We start from the raw sequence: 13,178 nt of genomic DNA on the forward strand, positions 1-13,178 counted from the left end.
TAAGCCTAACTTATTTTCTCTGCCCTTCCTTCCCTGTAACCCACCGTTTGCCCCTATTCCTTCAGCCCCTATTTTGGTATGGGCAAGTTGGCTTGATGGTAGCTATAGAAACACCCCAAAAAAACCCCTTGGGAACTGATGGTGGCCAGCAAGGAGCGCAACTGGTGCTGACATGGTCACTCGGGGCGTTGAGATATTTTCTTGAAAGCATTTGTTCATCTTCTCAGGGAGAAGTCAAGGGGCTGCAGGAGAAGCCCCAGTGGAGGTGATGCGATGGGGAGCTCAGCACCCGTGGGGGACTTCACCTGAGGAGTGCTGGAGGAGCCCTCCAGAGTCATCTCCATCGTCTGGCCTGGCATCAGCTCCATTGTCAGGGGTTGAAGCTTAAACACGGGACTGGCAGGCCTGGTGTTCTTGGAGGAACCTTTGCCCTTGGTTTGGATGGCAGGGAGACGACCACAACGGGGAAATGGGGGGAAACCTTCCGTTCTCCAATAGAGCCGATGGATGCGTCGTCCTGCGTTCGTTATCTTGAAGTGGTAACAACAGGGATCCAGGCTAGAAGAGAAGCAGAGATGGAAAATGGCTCAGGAACTGCCTCTTCCCAGCACCCACCTGGCTTCAGTGCCCCGCTGGCCTTATCTGACCACCCACCCAGCAACAAATCCACCTCCAAAACCACTGACCCAGCTCAAAGTTACACCAAGAGCCAGACCCTGGTTGCCCCGAAGTTTATCAGCATCCAGCAGCCGGTCTGTTGGCGCAGAGCAAGGAAAAGCTTCACCAAGGACATCAGCATCTCAGTTATTCCCCCTCATCTCTCCCATCCCTTCAGGAGCACCCGACTCCTCATCCCCAACGTATCATCCTTGGGCTGAACACTGAAGCTGGTTTTGTATTGTGGGAAGCCAGATGTGCTGAGAGAACGTGGGATCAAGTGATGCTTCCCCGACACGAGCACAGCAGCAAGACCAGATGGAGCGGCTGAAGGACCAGAGCAACAACAAGAGATGAAGAACTCCAGCTCGATAGAAAGCCAGATTAATATTCCATGGAGATTGAGTCCTTCACATCAAGGAATGCTGACTGCAGGCCAGGCTGCAGGAATTATTTTACCCCCTATAAATCTGAGCATGGCCAGGAAACAAGAAGCTCCTGCAACAGTTGGTGTCTGTCCAAGGGATGGAGGATGAGCTTGCAAACCACGTCTGCTGCATGCAGCAAAAGGCAAGCGCAGCAGCGACAGCAGAGAACAAACCAGCCCTGGCCACAGGCTGCTCAACAACAACGGGCCCGAGCTGGGCAGGAAACGGTTTATGCTGCCGACAGCAGCGGGGGAAAGCTTGGAGCAGAACCTGCAGCTCTGGGAAAGCCCAACTCATCTGCCATGCTCCCTGGTCCCACCTCAGCTCACCCGGTTGCAGCCCAACCGCTCCACAACCCGCAGGCCAGGAGGCGAAGGGGGGCAGAGGACACGAAACTCGGTAGCCTTGTCCTCTGCGTTGTGTAGCTGAGCTGTGGCCGCATGGAGCACAGGACATGCTGGACAAGTGTCCCTACTGACGTGGATGGCTTGTGGGTGCATATTTGCACCCCTAAAATCTATTCTAAATGCTTAAGGTAGGATTAACCTGCTGGCTCTAACCAAAGGTTAGGGTATGGGAGAACTGGGGACCCTCTTTGGCCAGGGAAAGGAACAGGCACCTGGAGAAGGTGATTCCTTCTCCCAGGAATGCTCCAAGAGGTCTCAAACACTTTGAAAAACCTTATTTCCCTCCCCTGTTTGCAAGAACCTGCCAGGTTCAGACACACACGGTAGGATCAAACCAATCCCCTTCTCTGAGCTAAGCTCTTGCCATTAACCCTCTCCCTTTATGCCACCCAACCTCAGGAGACTTCTCCTCTGCTCCCTTTCAGGGCCGGTCCTGCAGCCACCATGGCTGCTCCGTGCTGTGGCAGCTGGCAGAAGAGACAGCAAGGAAAACAGGCAGGAGAAGGGAGGAAAGAGTATCCACATCTGATAGAGAGCAGCCTGGCAGGGGACAGGAGAGAGACAGCAAGCTCAGAGATGATACAGGGGAAAGACAAATTCTGCTGCTCCTCCCGGACTCCCTGGGGCAGAAGGGAAACCAAACAGCGCTGGTAATTTAGTCAAGGAGTTGCTAACAAGCTACTGCCAAGGTTCTCTGCTGCTGCCAGACGATACTCCACAGCCAGTGAAGAAGACAGCAATGCTACTGCAAAAAGTACTGCGCACTGTGTTTCTACTTGTAACGTCACATTTCCCAGCTGGAGGCTTCTGGAACCTGCTGTTTTCTTCCAAATCTTTACTCCATCAAGCCAGAAAATACATGGATTCTAACCCAGGGCAAGTCGGGAATGATTTCCCAACTGGTGTCTGGCTCAGTGGCTTTCTGAGGGAATCTAACAACTTGAAAAACGCCCAGAAAACATTTCTAAAGGAGTTCCTGGGGCTTCAGTGGCACCGAGACAGGACTTGGAGTGCTGGAGGAGAACCAGCCCCAAGGATTTCAGCAGAACTCCTCCTTGCTGGGCCCACGGCAGAGCCCGGAGCAGAGAGATAACTTACCTGAAGTGGGGGCCCAAGTTGAGCTCTGGAGCAAGCGGTTTGTCCGTGATGATGGTGGTGCCAATGCCAAAAGCCTGGATGAGGACGCTGTAGCTGTGGCTGTTCTCTATGGACACGGTCACCTTGTCCTTGAATTGTTCGATGTCATCCAAGTTTGCAATGACAGCCACAGCCATGTCGGTCTCGGGGGGGATCACTCCTTTACTGGGCTCAATCCTGCAGCGCGAGCGTTTGCCAGCCTGTAAGACACGGCAGACGCTAAGTGAGCACGGACACCACGGACCCTGCTCTCTTCTGGGGTGCAGGAGAAAGGACTAAAGACATGAGGGTAAATCCATAAAGGCTTCGTTTCCCTAAATCCAAGCGTCTGGAAACAGCAACTACACTGGTGCTTGTATTGCACCCTCCTGTAACAGATCCACTTCCTTAACCCTGCTTTGCCCAGCCCAAGGGATACTCATCCTCGGGAAAAGCTTTATTCCTCCCCAGCCTCCCCCTGGGAGAGCACACCAAGGCAAGCTGCATCTCTCCTGGCTTCCCCACCGACGGGTTTGCACAAAGGCTCGAGGCCAGGACTGCTCAAACCCCACTGCAGCAGCTATGTAGCCGGGGGATCTGGCCTAGAGCCTGAAGGATAAACTCTGCCAAACAGGTTGAGTAAAATCCTGGTGCCCAAAGTCTTCTTTCCCCAAGAGTTGGGCAGTGCTTCCCAACAGCCCCCCCAGGACTGAAGCACTCCATTCCCACTGATCATCAGCCGCAGTGAGGTGTCCTGGCGCTCTCTGCTTTGGGAAATCCAGCTCTGAATGTTTACAGAGAGGCAGTGAAGAAACAAGCAGGAAGAAACCTGCCAGCTGTGCCCCGTGGGCATGGCCCCAGCTTCCTCTCTCTTCCTCTCTCTTCCTCTCGTTTTTCCCACATTGCCCTTTACAGATGGGGCGATCAGGGTGCTAGACCCTCCAGTCCTCCTAAAACCACATTCACAGGGAGCAAGCTGGCAGCAGAGCAATGGTCTCCATCACCAGGAGGAGCTTGAAACAAACACAGAGAGAGTAGGGAGATGGTCAGGAAACCCGTGCTCCTTTCAGGAGAAAAAGGCTATGGGCTTCTCTTCATCTCAGAGCTCCAAATACACAGCTCAGAGCAAAACACCTCCCACAATGTAAAGCCAGAACTTGTGAAAAGGACCTAGGATCAATTTCTGCTCAACCATCCAGGAAAACTCCCTGCCTTAGTGAGCGGTCCCCCAGTGCTGGGCTCCTCTTGCTGCGCTGCGGTGGAATACCTTGCTGCTCTCTCAGATAGCGACATGGAAACATCACGTACAAAAATCAAGTCCCAGGCTGCTATGGAGCCATCATTTCTGTTGGGAAATATCCCCACAGATACTTACCACCTCTGCCCGGAAGGATGCAGGGATAAGACTCTGGTTGGAAAGGTAGAGAGTGCGGGAAGCGTCTGCCAGAACGTGGATATTGCCAAAATCAATCTTGCTGGGATACACGTGGACAACTGGTCCCTCTCCAATGGCCTTCAAGCTGATGGTCTGCTCCAGGTAGGGAAGATTATAAAAAACAAAGACAAGGGAAAGTTTAAAGAAGAGATGGCTCTCAGGGCACTCCTAGACTGGGGGATGATTATGGCTGTTGGACGTTTGCAGTCTTGTAACACCGATGCAGGAGGCCTGGAGCAAGTGTGGGATCTACAGTGATCCCATCAGGAAGCCACAGGCCCCTGTTACTGGGGGATAAGGAAAATCAGCTCCCCACACTTGATTTTCCCCCTTGCTCAGCTCTCCTTCCTCCACCCCATGCCTGCTCCTGCTCCTTTTCTTGCTCCTGCTCCTTTTCCCACTGGATCTTGCCCCAAACTGTCCTCTAGGACTTCCAGACAGCTGTACTTGGCTGGTAACTTCTTCCGCATCCCCCACAAAGCTGCCCCCTGAAAACCCGCGCGAGCCCCCAGCAAAGCAGGCTCTTGGCAGCAGAGATCACGGCCATTGGCTTCCTCTCGGTGCTGCCTCTGTGCACTCCCAGTACTACAGGAACAAGAGATTCATTATTCATTCTGTCCCTCAAGCAGGATTGTTTTTCTCTCCAGAGTCTGAGACCCTCCAAGTTTTCTTCTTGTAGAGACCATGGTAGGAGGAGGAACACGGTTTCCTGTGCTGAGACACCTTCTCACAGCGCTAAAAACCAGGGAACTTCATCTCCTCTGCTTGGACTTCACCAGTTCCGAATCATAGAACAGTCTGGATTGGAAGGGACCTCAAGGACCAGAGAGCTCCAACACCCTGCCACAGGCAGGGCCAACAACCTCCACGCCTGGAGCTACATAAGGTTGCCCAGGGCCCCATCCAACCTGGCCTTGAACACCCCCAAGGATGGGGCACCCACCCCTTCTCTGGACAGCCTGTTCCAGCCCCTCACCACTCTCTCATTAAAAAACTTCCCCCTAATATCTAATTTAAACCTTCTCTCCTTCAGCTTCACTCCATCCTCCTTGTCCTGACAGTATCTGCCCTTTGGAACAGCTGATTCCCTCCTGTTCCTCTGCTCCCTTCAGGGACAGGAAGGCTGCAATGAAGTCCCCTCAAAGCCTTCTCTTCTCCAGCCTGAACAAGCCCGGCTCCTAAGAACACCTCAACCCTTCAACAGAACCTGAAGGCACAGAACTCCCAGCACTGACAATCGCTGTGCGATTCACCGGAGGGCACGGAGTGGGATTTAACCACAGGAGAAACCAGACTCCCTGATGGAAAACCTTTAACGATGGCCCACTCGAGGAAAAGACACTGACAGCTGTCAGAATCACTAGTCCAGTTCAGGCAGAAGGAGCAGCGTCTGTAAACGCTCGTCTCTTAACAGGGCACTGTGCAAGAGCCAAAAAAACCCCAACAAGCCACGTACCAAGGCTGGTACCTCAAAAATGGGAAGCTGAAGCTGTGTGATGATAGATGTTTCATCGCTCTAGGAGGAGGGAGGTAGGGAAAGCTGAGGTCTTGCTGATGCTTGCCCAGAGCTGCCAGGAAGAAGGAGCTGGAGGGAAGAGCTGTGTCTCACCAGCTGCCTTGGCTTCCCCGTGGCAGTGGGGTGGAAGCAGCAAAGGCAGGGCAGAGCCCTCTGGAGGTGGACACAGTAACATCTGGAAGATGCTCAGGCTAGCTGCTTTTAACGAGGGAACGTGCACTAACACAATGAATCCTCACCAAGGAGAAGGCTTATTAAAAAGCCCAACAAAACTCTTCATCTGCTGTCTTCATAAAGGGGGAAAGAAAAACCCTGTTCAACAGCGTGACAGACAATGTGACAGCCATGAAAGGCGAGGAGCTTTGCTCTGGGTAATACTGCTGCACGTACACCCCCCAGCACCACTCTGCCTTTGCTTCTGGGTACCATAACGTCACGGTAGATCCTTTAGGAAAGAAGAGCATCTGTCCCTGGCAGACGGCCGCGGTCCGAGTGACCACCAGTAACCCCAGGTCTGGGTTTTACCAGCTCCTTCCCACAGAGGATGACAGAATACGCCACACCAAAGCTGGCACGCAGCCACTGCAAGCCCAACACCAAGCGACAGACACCCAGAGGGACTCAACGCAATGCAAGGTGCGGCCGCAGACTCGGTATCCGCGCTGACGGGGTGACTTCAGAGCCAGCTCGCGCTCTGCTCCATCGTGACGCGCTGCAGCCATTCCCCCGGGGTCAGGCTGGCGTCACAGGATCCCTACGGGGAGGATTTGCCACCAGTGTAGCATGTGCAAGTTGATGCTCTGCTAGCCCAGAAACCTTCAGATGAATCCACCACTGTGCTTAGGCTATAGGAAACAGGGAGAATGCCGCCCCACGGCTAGAAACTCCCACCCCTGCGCTCAGTACACCCAGGGAAGCCTCTACCGGCGCTCGCGGCAAGGGAGCGCAAATGCTGCATGTTAAAGACCGACTGCACGGGCTTGTGGAGCCACTCAACCCCCTGCCAGGGAGAGCTGGGCTCCTCCAGCTGAAGCACAAGGAAAATGAAGATGACGTTCACTTCCAAAGGCAAATACTTTAGGCAAGGTGAAGCTTTGAACCCAGAAGCCGTTAGCTCAAGGGGAAAAGCGTTGCAAGGAACCTGCAGTTAAACAGCAGGCTGGTTCTCGAGGGCAGAAATCCCCCTTCTCCAGGGAAACGCCCCGTCTACGCCCAAGCAACTGGTTTGTCCCGCTTCAGGCTTGCCTGTCTCTCCTATCAGCACAGCCACAAAGGCCAGGCTTGAGATGTTCCCTGGCATCCAGGGATTGAGCAGCATTGTTTCCATCTGTTTTAATGACAGTTTCAATCCCCAGCCTGCTTTCAAAAGGCCAGCCTCCCTTTCGGGTACAGAAAGCTTAAGGTTCCTGTGGCATCCTACTTCATGCTCAGAGAGATGGCAAGACATCCTGAAACAGCCGCTTCCAAAGTTAATATCATTCTAAACTAAAATTTAATTAACTACATTTGTTCTAGATTTCAGCTAGATGAAGCCAGGACACTACACAAGGCATTCTCCTGCCTACATCTTGCTGTCACTGCTGCTGCTGTGGATGCCTGAACGCTAACAGCATCTTTCAGGAGGCTCCAGAAACATCATCAGGAATGCTTCACCATTTCCAAGCCTGTGCTGGAAAAAGGAAGAGTCCCTGCCTTGCAGATGCCAGGGGTGTGGAGATGCACAGGGCTTTACGCAGAGATATGACGGATACTTCTCGACGTGATGGGCCAAGCTCTCAGCGTGGTTTCTCACACAGGGTGTCCCAGTGCCCTCCTGAACAAAAGTTCCTGCTCTGAAGCAGCAGCTCCTGCTCACCTAATCACGCAGCAGAGTCTGAGCTCCAGGGACCATGCTGGGTTGCAGACTGCGCTCGTTATCCCATCTCTCCTATCTGTAATTATGTGCCACATCGGACTCTCAGACTGTCACCTGCCAAGAAGTCCCACCAGCCTTCCTCTCCTCTAGACCTTGGATGTTGCTTGTACCATGAACCCCTTTCTTTGTCCACCCTGGCTGCGTACTGCAGCCCCGGGAAGGATCCCTGGAATTAGGAACCTCGAGGACTCACCAGTGGGGAGTTCTTGTTCCCAAGCACAGCGAGCACAGCAGAAGCAGACTGATGTCCCAACTTCTGGGCTTCCAGCACCAACGGGATACTGACAGAGCTGTAAGGCATGATGATCCCAGAGGGCATGGGGCTGGAGTACAGCACAGCATCACCCTGCCTGTGCTTCTGTAAGAGACAGAATCAAACCCAACTTCAGAGCGACCTCCGACGAAACCTGCACTCCTTAACATCTACCATCAGAACCCAGCTGGGAGACCGGGATGGGCTTCGCATCCCAAGGGGGTCCAAAAGCTGCTGCACCCACACACACACACTCCCATGCCAGCAGCCTCCTCACAGCAGCTTTTCACCACCCACCATAAAATCAACCTAAAGGCTAGAATACAAACCTCTTCCCAAAGTCTATATTCGGGAGGAGGGGGTTCTTCTACACCCAAAGGTTTGCTGAAAACAAGAACCCATCTGAATATAAACCAGCAAGGTCTTACCCCACCCCTTTGTTATTATTTTCCATCCCCTTAATAAACCCTTGGATAATTGTTGAGGGCAGATGCGATGTCAAACCTGAGGAAGGAGCCTGTAGCAGCCTGGAACGTGGCTCTTGTTCACCAGGGTCAGTGGCTGCTTGTATGGGAAGTTTAGGAAGCACCGGCCAAATGTCACAGTGGGGTCCAGCACTTCCAGCCGAGGAGCGATGCATCTAGGCAAAGAGATGTCCCAAAGGGAATTAGAGATACTGAGAGAACGTAGAATTTGTTTCCTCCTTGAATAGGGCACAGTGGAGCGGAACACATTTGTCACTGTCAGACAGACATGTATTACCCCAACAGCAATAAATCGCCTTCAGCTTCCTGTATTCCCTTTAATTCACAGAATCACACAGAATCACAGAATCTTAGGGGTTGGAAGGGACCTCAAGAGATCATCGGGTCCAAGCCCCCTGCCAAAGCAGGCTCCCTATCTCACATATCGTCCACCTCTTGGGAAGGAGGAGCAAACTCACGGTCTCTGCACTGCAGCACCTTGCCAGCACGGCCAAGTGCTCTGGCAGAGTGCCGTGCCCTGTCCAAGAGCTGTCTGAGGGGAACCCTGGCCCCAGGAGGTCTGCAAAGGCCCTCCTGATGGTCCCACAGCAAGCCCTGAGCTCTGGAGGAACCTTCCCACCAAGGATTGGTGCAGTATGGCCCAGTATCTCAGCAGAAACTACTCCCTCCTCTCCAGAAAAGGGGCCTGAAGAGCCTCAACTGCTTGCCCCGGCGACGGAAGGTCCGAGCCAGCCCCTGCCTTACGCAGTGGGTGGTTGTTAAAAAGAAAATCACAGCCCAGGCACTGACCGGACGCCGGAAAAGCACCAGTGAGCTGCATCCTACTGGTATGACACCGACACCCACAGCACAGCGGGATCCAGCCTGGCTGCAGCAGGAATGACTTCCGGCTTAAGTGTGAGAACATTCCTGCTCAAAAGGACCAGAGGGAAGCAGCAAAACCTGAGCTCTCCTCAGCATCAAGGACTCTGTTTCTCCTTCGGAAGATCTTGCTGTTATTTTTCCGGCACCAGGAGAGAGGACACGCCGCGAAGGAAAGCGCCGATACCTGGCTGTGAGGAGCAGCCCCAGCACTTCCTTGCCGACACCGTCCACATCCACCACCAGCGCCAGCCTGTACTTCTTCACGGTGTTGGAGCACAGGGTGACCTGGTGACAGAGAAGACCGTCAAAGACCTTCACCAAACCCAAAAACTATCGTTCCGTGTGTGGCGTCCCCTGATTCTCCTTCCACGGTAAGGAGAAGGATTTTCCCCTAATCCTTGTGCTGGTCCATGTGGAGAGCAGAGTCTGAGAGCACTAAAGGTCTCCTGACAGCATCTGCTTGGTTCAACACCCCGTGTGGTTAACAGGGTGTGTGTAAGATGAATTAAAGCCTAATCAGACAACTGCTCTGCTCACCACTGTATTAAAATTAATCTCGGTTCTAATCTCAGCTACAACAGCGTAAATCCCGGGGCAATGCGCTGCCTCAAACCCAGCGAGTTCAGCTTTACAGCCAGGGCCAAACGCAAAGAGCCCCAGAAGTTGGGTGCAGGTCACGCCTGGCAGAGCTGCTTCAGCCCCCCCTAGGGATGGCTGCAGTGAATGCAGCTCCTTTGTTCACCGGGAGAGGGGAAACAAGTCCGGGAAGAAAAGCAAACTGCTTTACACAAGGGCATCTCTCTAACGGCCACCCGCTGTCCTCATCCTTCCTCTGCCCACAGTTAAGCCAAAGCCACAGCTCCACGCAGCGCTCAAGCACACACGTGGCTTCCGCGCCTGACCGTAGGGCACAGGATGCTCAGCGGATGGTTCTGGAAACAAACCGATGCCCCTTCACAAACACCCCAGACCAACCCAGACAACAGAAGTGCATCTATCTCCCTCCCATCACTAAAGCCCCCCCGGACCCTCCCCACCAGTGAAGCTTCAGCTCCATCTGCTGAAGCACGGCCGGACGGATTCTCCCCACACCTTGATATTCCTGGATCCCAGGGCGCGGATGGTCCCGCTGCAAGGCTCGATGGTAAATTCGGCCGGCCTGATGGAACCTTCAACTCCCCATCTCCAGGGCTCAGGATCGTCGTTCAACAGCCAAGCAGCACTGGTAACGCTGGGCCTTCCTGAGCCGTCCCCGGGGATGCGAAGGTGGAAAGTCATGGGCACCAAGGAGGTGTTTTTGAGGCGACACGACAAGGTGTGAGGGAAGCCTGGGGAAGAGACACACAGAGGGATTTATGCCCCCGTTATCCCACCATTCCTGGGGTGAACAGCCCCTCACGGTAAAACTGCGCCTGGAGTTTGGCTCTCTTCAATCTGAACTGCAGCTAATTGAGAAGCCCAGCAAGGAATTAATGGCATGGACGCTCTGTGCCAGGGTGGTGATGGAGATCCCTCCTTGGCAGCTCTGATGCCCAAAGCCATCAGTTTTTCTCTCTCAGCTGCCCAGACACCGGCACCAGTTACGTCTCTCATAGGAGTGAGCAGCCAGACAGAGCATTTACTCTGAGAATCGGATCCATAAAACTCCCCATGAACACCCCCCGTGGTTTGCAATACGGAAGAGCAGGTTGGCACCAAGGAGAAGCTGCAGTAAAAGCAGGGATGGATGAAATGGGGAGCTACAGCCCGATGCAAAGCCCTCTGATGCAGTTTTGTTAGCTGGATCCTTACGGCATCTCCTGTTTCAGGGCGACCAGATGGAGCACATGAAGGTTTGCAGCCCACTTGGCAGGAGCTGAGCCTGACACTGGCTGAGAAATCAGCAGAAGCCGTTTCTCACCTTCCCTAACGAACGGGGACATCTGATTACTGCTCAGAAAGCTCTGACACCAGCTTTCCCTGCCCTACCAGTGGCATAACCCTACTCAGTGGGGATGTTCTGCAGAGGCAGGAGACCAGCCCAGGAGAAGACATCTGGTTTGGCTGGCCCATCACGATAATGGCCCTTCCATCAATCCACAATTGATTTCCCATTAAAAACTTCAGCTCATCTCAGTAAAAAGCCTTTTGTGAGGCAGAGATGGAGAAGCAGAACCTGCATTTCAGTGGAGCTCTGGATGCTCAGCCACCAGCGCTGCTGGCACAGCAGAACTGGGCTTTCGGGGTGGGGGGACACAGGGAAGGAGCTCTGCGCAGAGCTATGGCTTGGGCTTATTATGGGGTAGGCAATAACAAGGTGCCCTCCCAGCACTAATTAACATTTCACACTAAGGGTCAGGGGACTGAATGGCTCCTGTCCTCCCAACATTTATCCAGAGCAGCTCCAGGCTGGTTCACAGCTCCATCACCCTTCTCCCCCTCCAACGTCTCCCTTTTCCCCCCACCCCAGCGTCGCTCTTCTCCCCCTCCCAGGCATCACCCTTCTTTCCCCCGCCAGCATCACCCTTTTTTCCCCATCTCCCATTCCCAGGGCCTTTCAGGGACTGATACCCTCATGGCCATGCTGCTGCCAAGGGTATCAGTCCTGCTTTGAACACCCTGAAGGCTGCTGCTGCAGAGGAACACACATTCTGGGTGCTCTGAGGTTCCAAGCGCCCCGTTTCGGTAACGCGTGGACCTCTCGGCCCGCGGTCCAAGCCCAGGGCGCACTCACCGAAGGAGACGTCACCGAAGCAGAGGGAAGGCACATCGAAGTGGAACGTTGGTCCAATGACGCAGCCACTGTGAGGACAGACAGACAAGGCACTGGCTGAGTTAGAGAACTGCAGAGCTTTCAGCTCTCCCTGCTGCTCGGGCGGGTAAGAGCCGGTGTCAGAACCACGGTGGGTTTCAAACCAGCCCCTCACACCCTTGCCCTCGTCCATGGGGACAGGAGGTGGCCAGCAGCTATCAGATGGGGCTTAGGGCACAGTGTCAGGCAGGATAGGGCAAAGCTATGCCCCCAAGTTGGCTCAATGAGGGGCCCCAAACAAGCGATGGCTCCGTGACTCAGTTTCCCCATCTGTAACGCATGGGTAGAGATGCCCACACAAAAGTGGACTCAATGGAGTAACCCCCCTCAGGTTCCCTTCTTCTCAGCTGGAGCCAGCGTTTCCATTGAGTGTATGAGCGTCTTCTCAGGAGATCTGGATCCACACAATTATCAGAATCCTGGGGAGCGCACAGACACCCACTGACCACAACAAGATCAGCAACAATTCTACACAGGAATGTATCAGCTTCTCACTGCTGACACAGCCAAGAACAACACATCTTAAACCAAACACGGGGCCCTGAACCTACCACACCTCCTCTCCTGTCCCTAAAATCAGCTCCAAACTCTGAAACTCGCCATCACTGCCTGAAATCGGCCCTTGGAGCCACACACCATTCATGAATTCACCTCATGGCTGATGCCACCCGAGCCCAGCTCCGCCTCTTAGTTAAATCGGGGAGCACAGCGAATGGTGCCTTCCAGCTTTAGTCCCGTCCCGCACACGAACAGAGCCCAGCATCCCGCAGGAGGGACACGCCTTCATCCGTGGTGTCCCACTTCCAACATCCCTTTCTAAGCACCAAAGAAACAAGCACTCAAGGCCCTGGGTTTGGATCCCATTTAAAGAACAGTCACCTACGATTTGGGCACCTGGCAGGAGTTTCCTCAACTCTCAGAGTTCCATCAACAGGAGATCCCTGCTGCTGCTGAAGTTCCTCCACAAGGACTTCAGAGGGTCAGACTCAACCTCACAAACCCTAAGAGCTTACTTGGGATGGAGGGAAGGGCACAGACCTGCTATCCATCACAGCACTTGCCAGGTAATGAGTGGGGATCACACTGGGAAAGTGCCAAGGACGAGCCTTGACAGGAGGCTCCCATTCCTCCTGAGCGCGCTGGTATCCAGGCTCGAGTCAAACCCAAGCAGCTGCCCAGAAGGTCCAGGCAAGGAGCCAACCCAGAGCTCTGTGCCCCACAGCCGGTAACAGTGCAGCTTGCAAGGACTGGGGGGAAACGCGGATGTTTTGGGAACGATCACATCTTATGGCAGCATTAGTGGACTTGGGG

The 13,178-nt window shown here is 54.0% G+C and overlaps 1 protein-coding gene across 1 annotated transcript in view; it reads right to left on the bottom strand.

Moving 5' to 3' along the window:
- Positions 1-13,178, bottom strand: part of LOC311195311 (hydrocephalus-inducing protein homolog) — a gene marked incomplete at both ends in the record, with an annotated part of 67,519 nt that overhangs the window by 38,013 nt on the left and 16,328 nt on the right. The window contains 10 exons of the mRNA XM_084268690.1: positions 306-558; positions 2,591-2,829; positions 3,984-4,136; positions 6,085-6,141; positions 6,636-6,651; positions 7,729-7,820; positions 8,232-8,367; positions 9,261-9,361; positions 10,169-10,404; positions 11,790-11,857. Of these exons, the coding sequence (XP_084124816.1) occupies positions 306-558; positions 2,591-2,829; positions 3,984-4,136; positions 6,085-6,141; positions 6,636-6,651; positions 7,729-7,820; positions 8,232-8,367; positions 9,261-9,361; positions 10,169-10,404; positions 11,790-11,857 (1,351 nt within the window). The remainder of the gene's footprint in view (positions 1-305; positions 559-2,590; positions 2,830-3,983; positions 4,137-6,084; positions 6,142-6,635; positions 6,652-7,728; positions 7,821-8,231; positions 8,368-9,260; positions 9,362-10,168; positions 10,405-11,789; positions 11,858-13,178) is intronic.

This window comes from Gallinula chloropus (assembly GCF_964237585.1).
Source record: "Gallinula chloropus genome assembly, chromosome: 10".
Lineage (NCBI taxonomy): Eukaryota > Metazoa > Chordata > Aves > Gruiformes > Rallidae > Gallinula > Gallinula chloropus.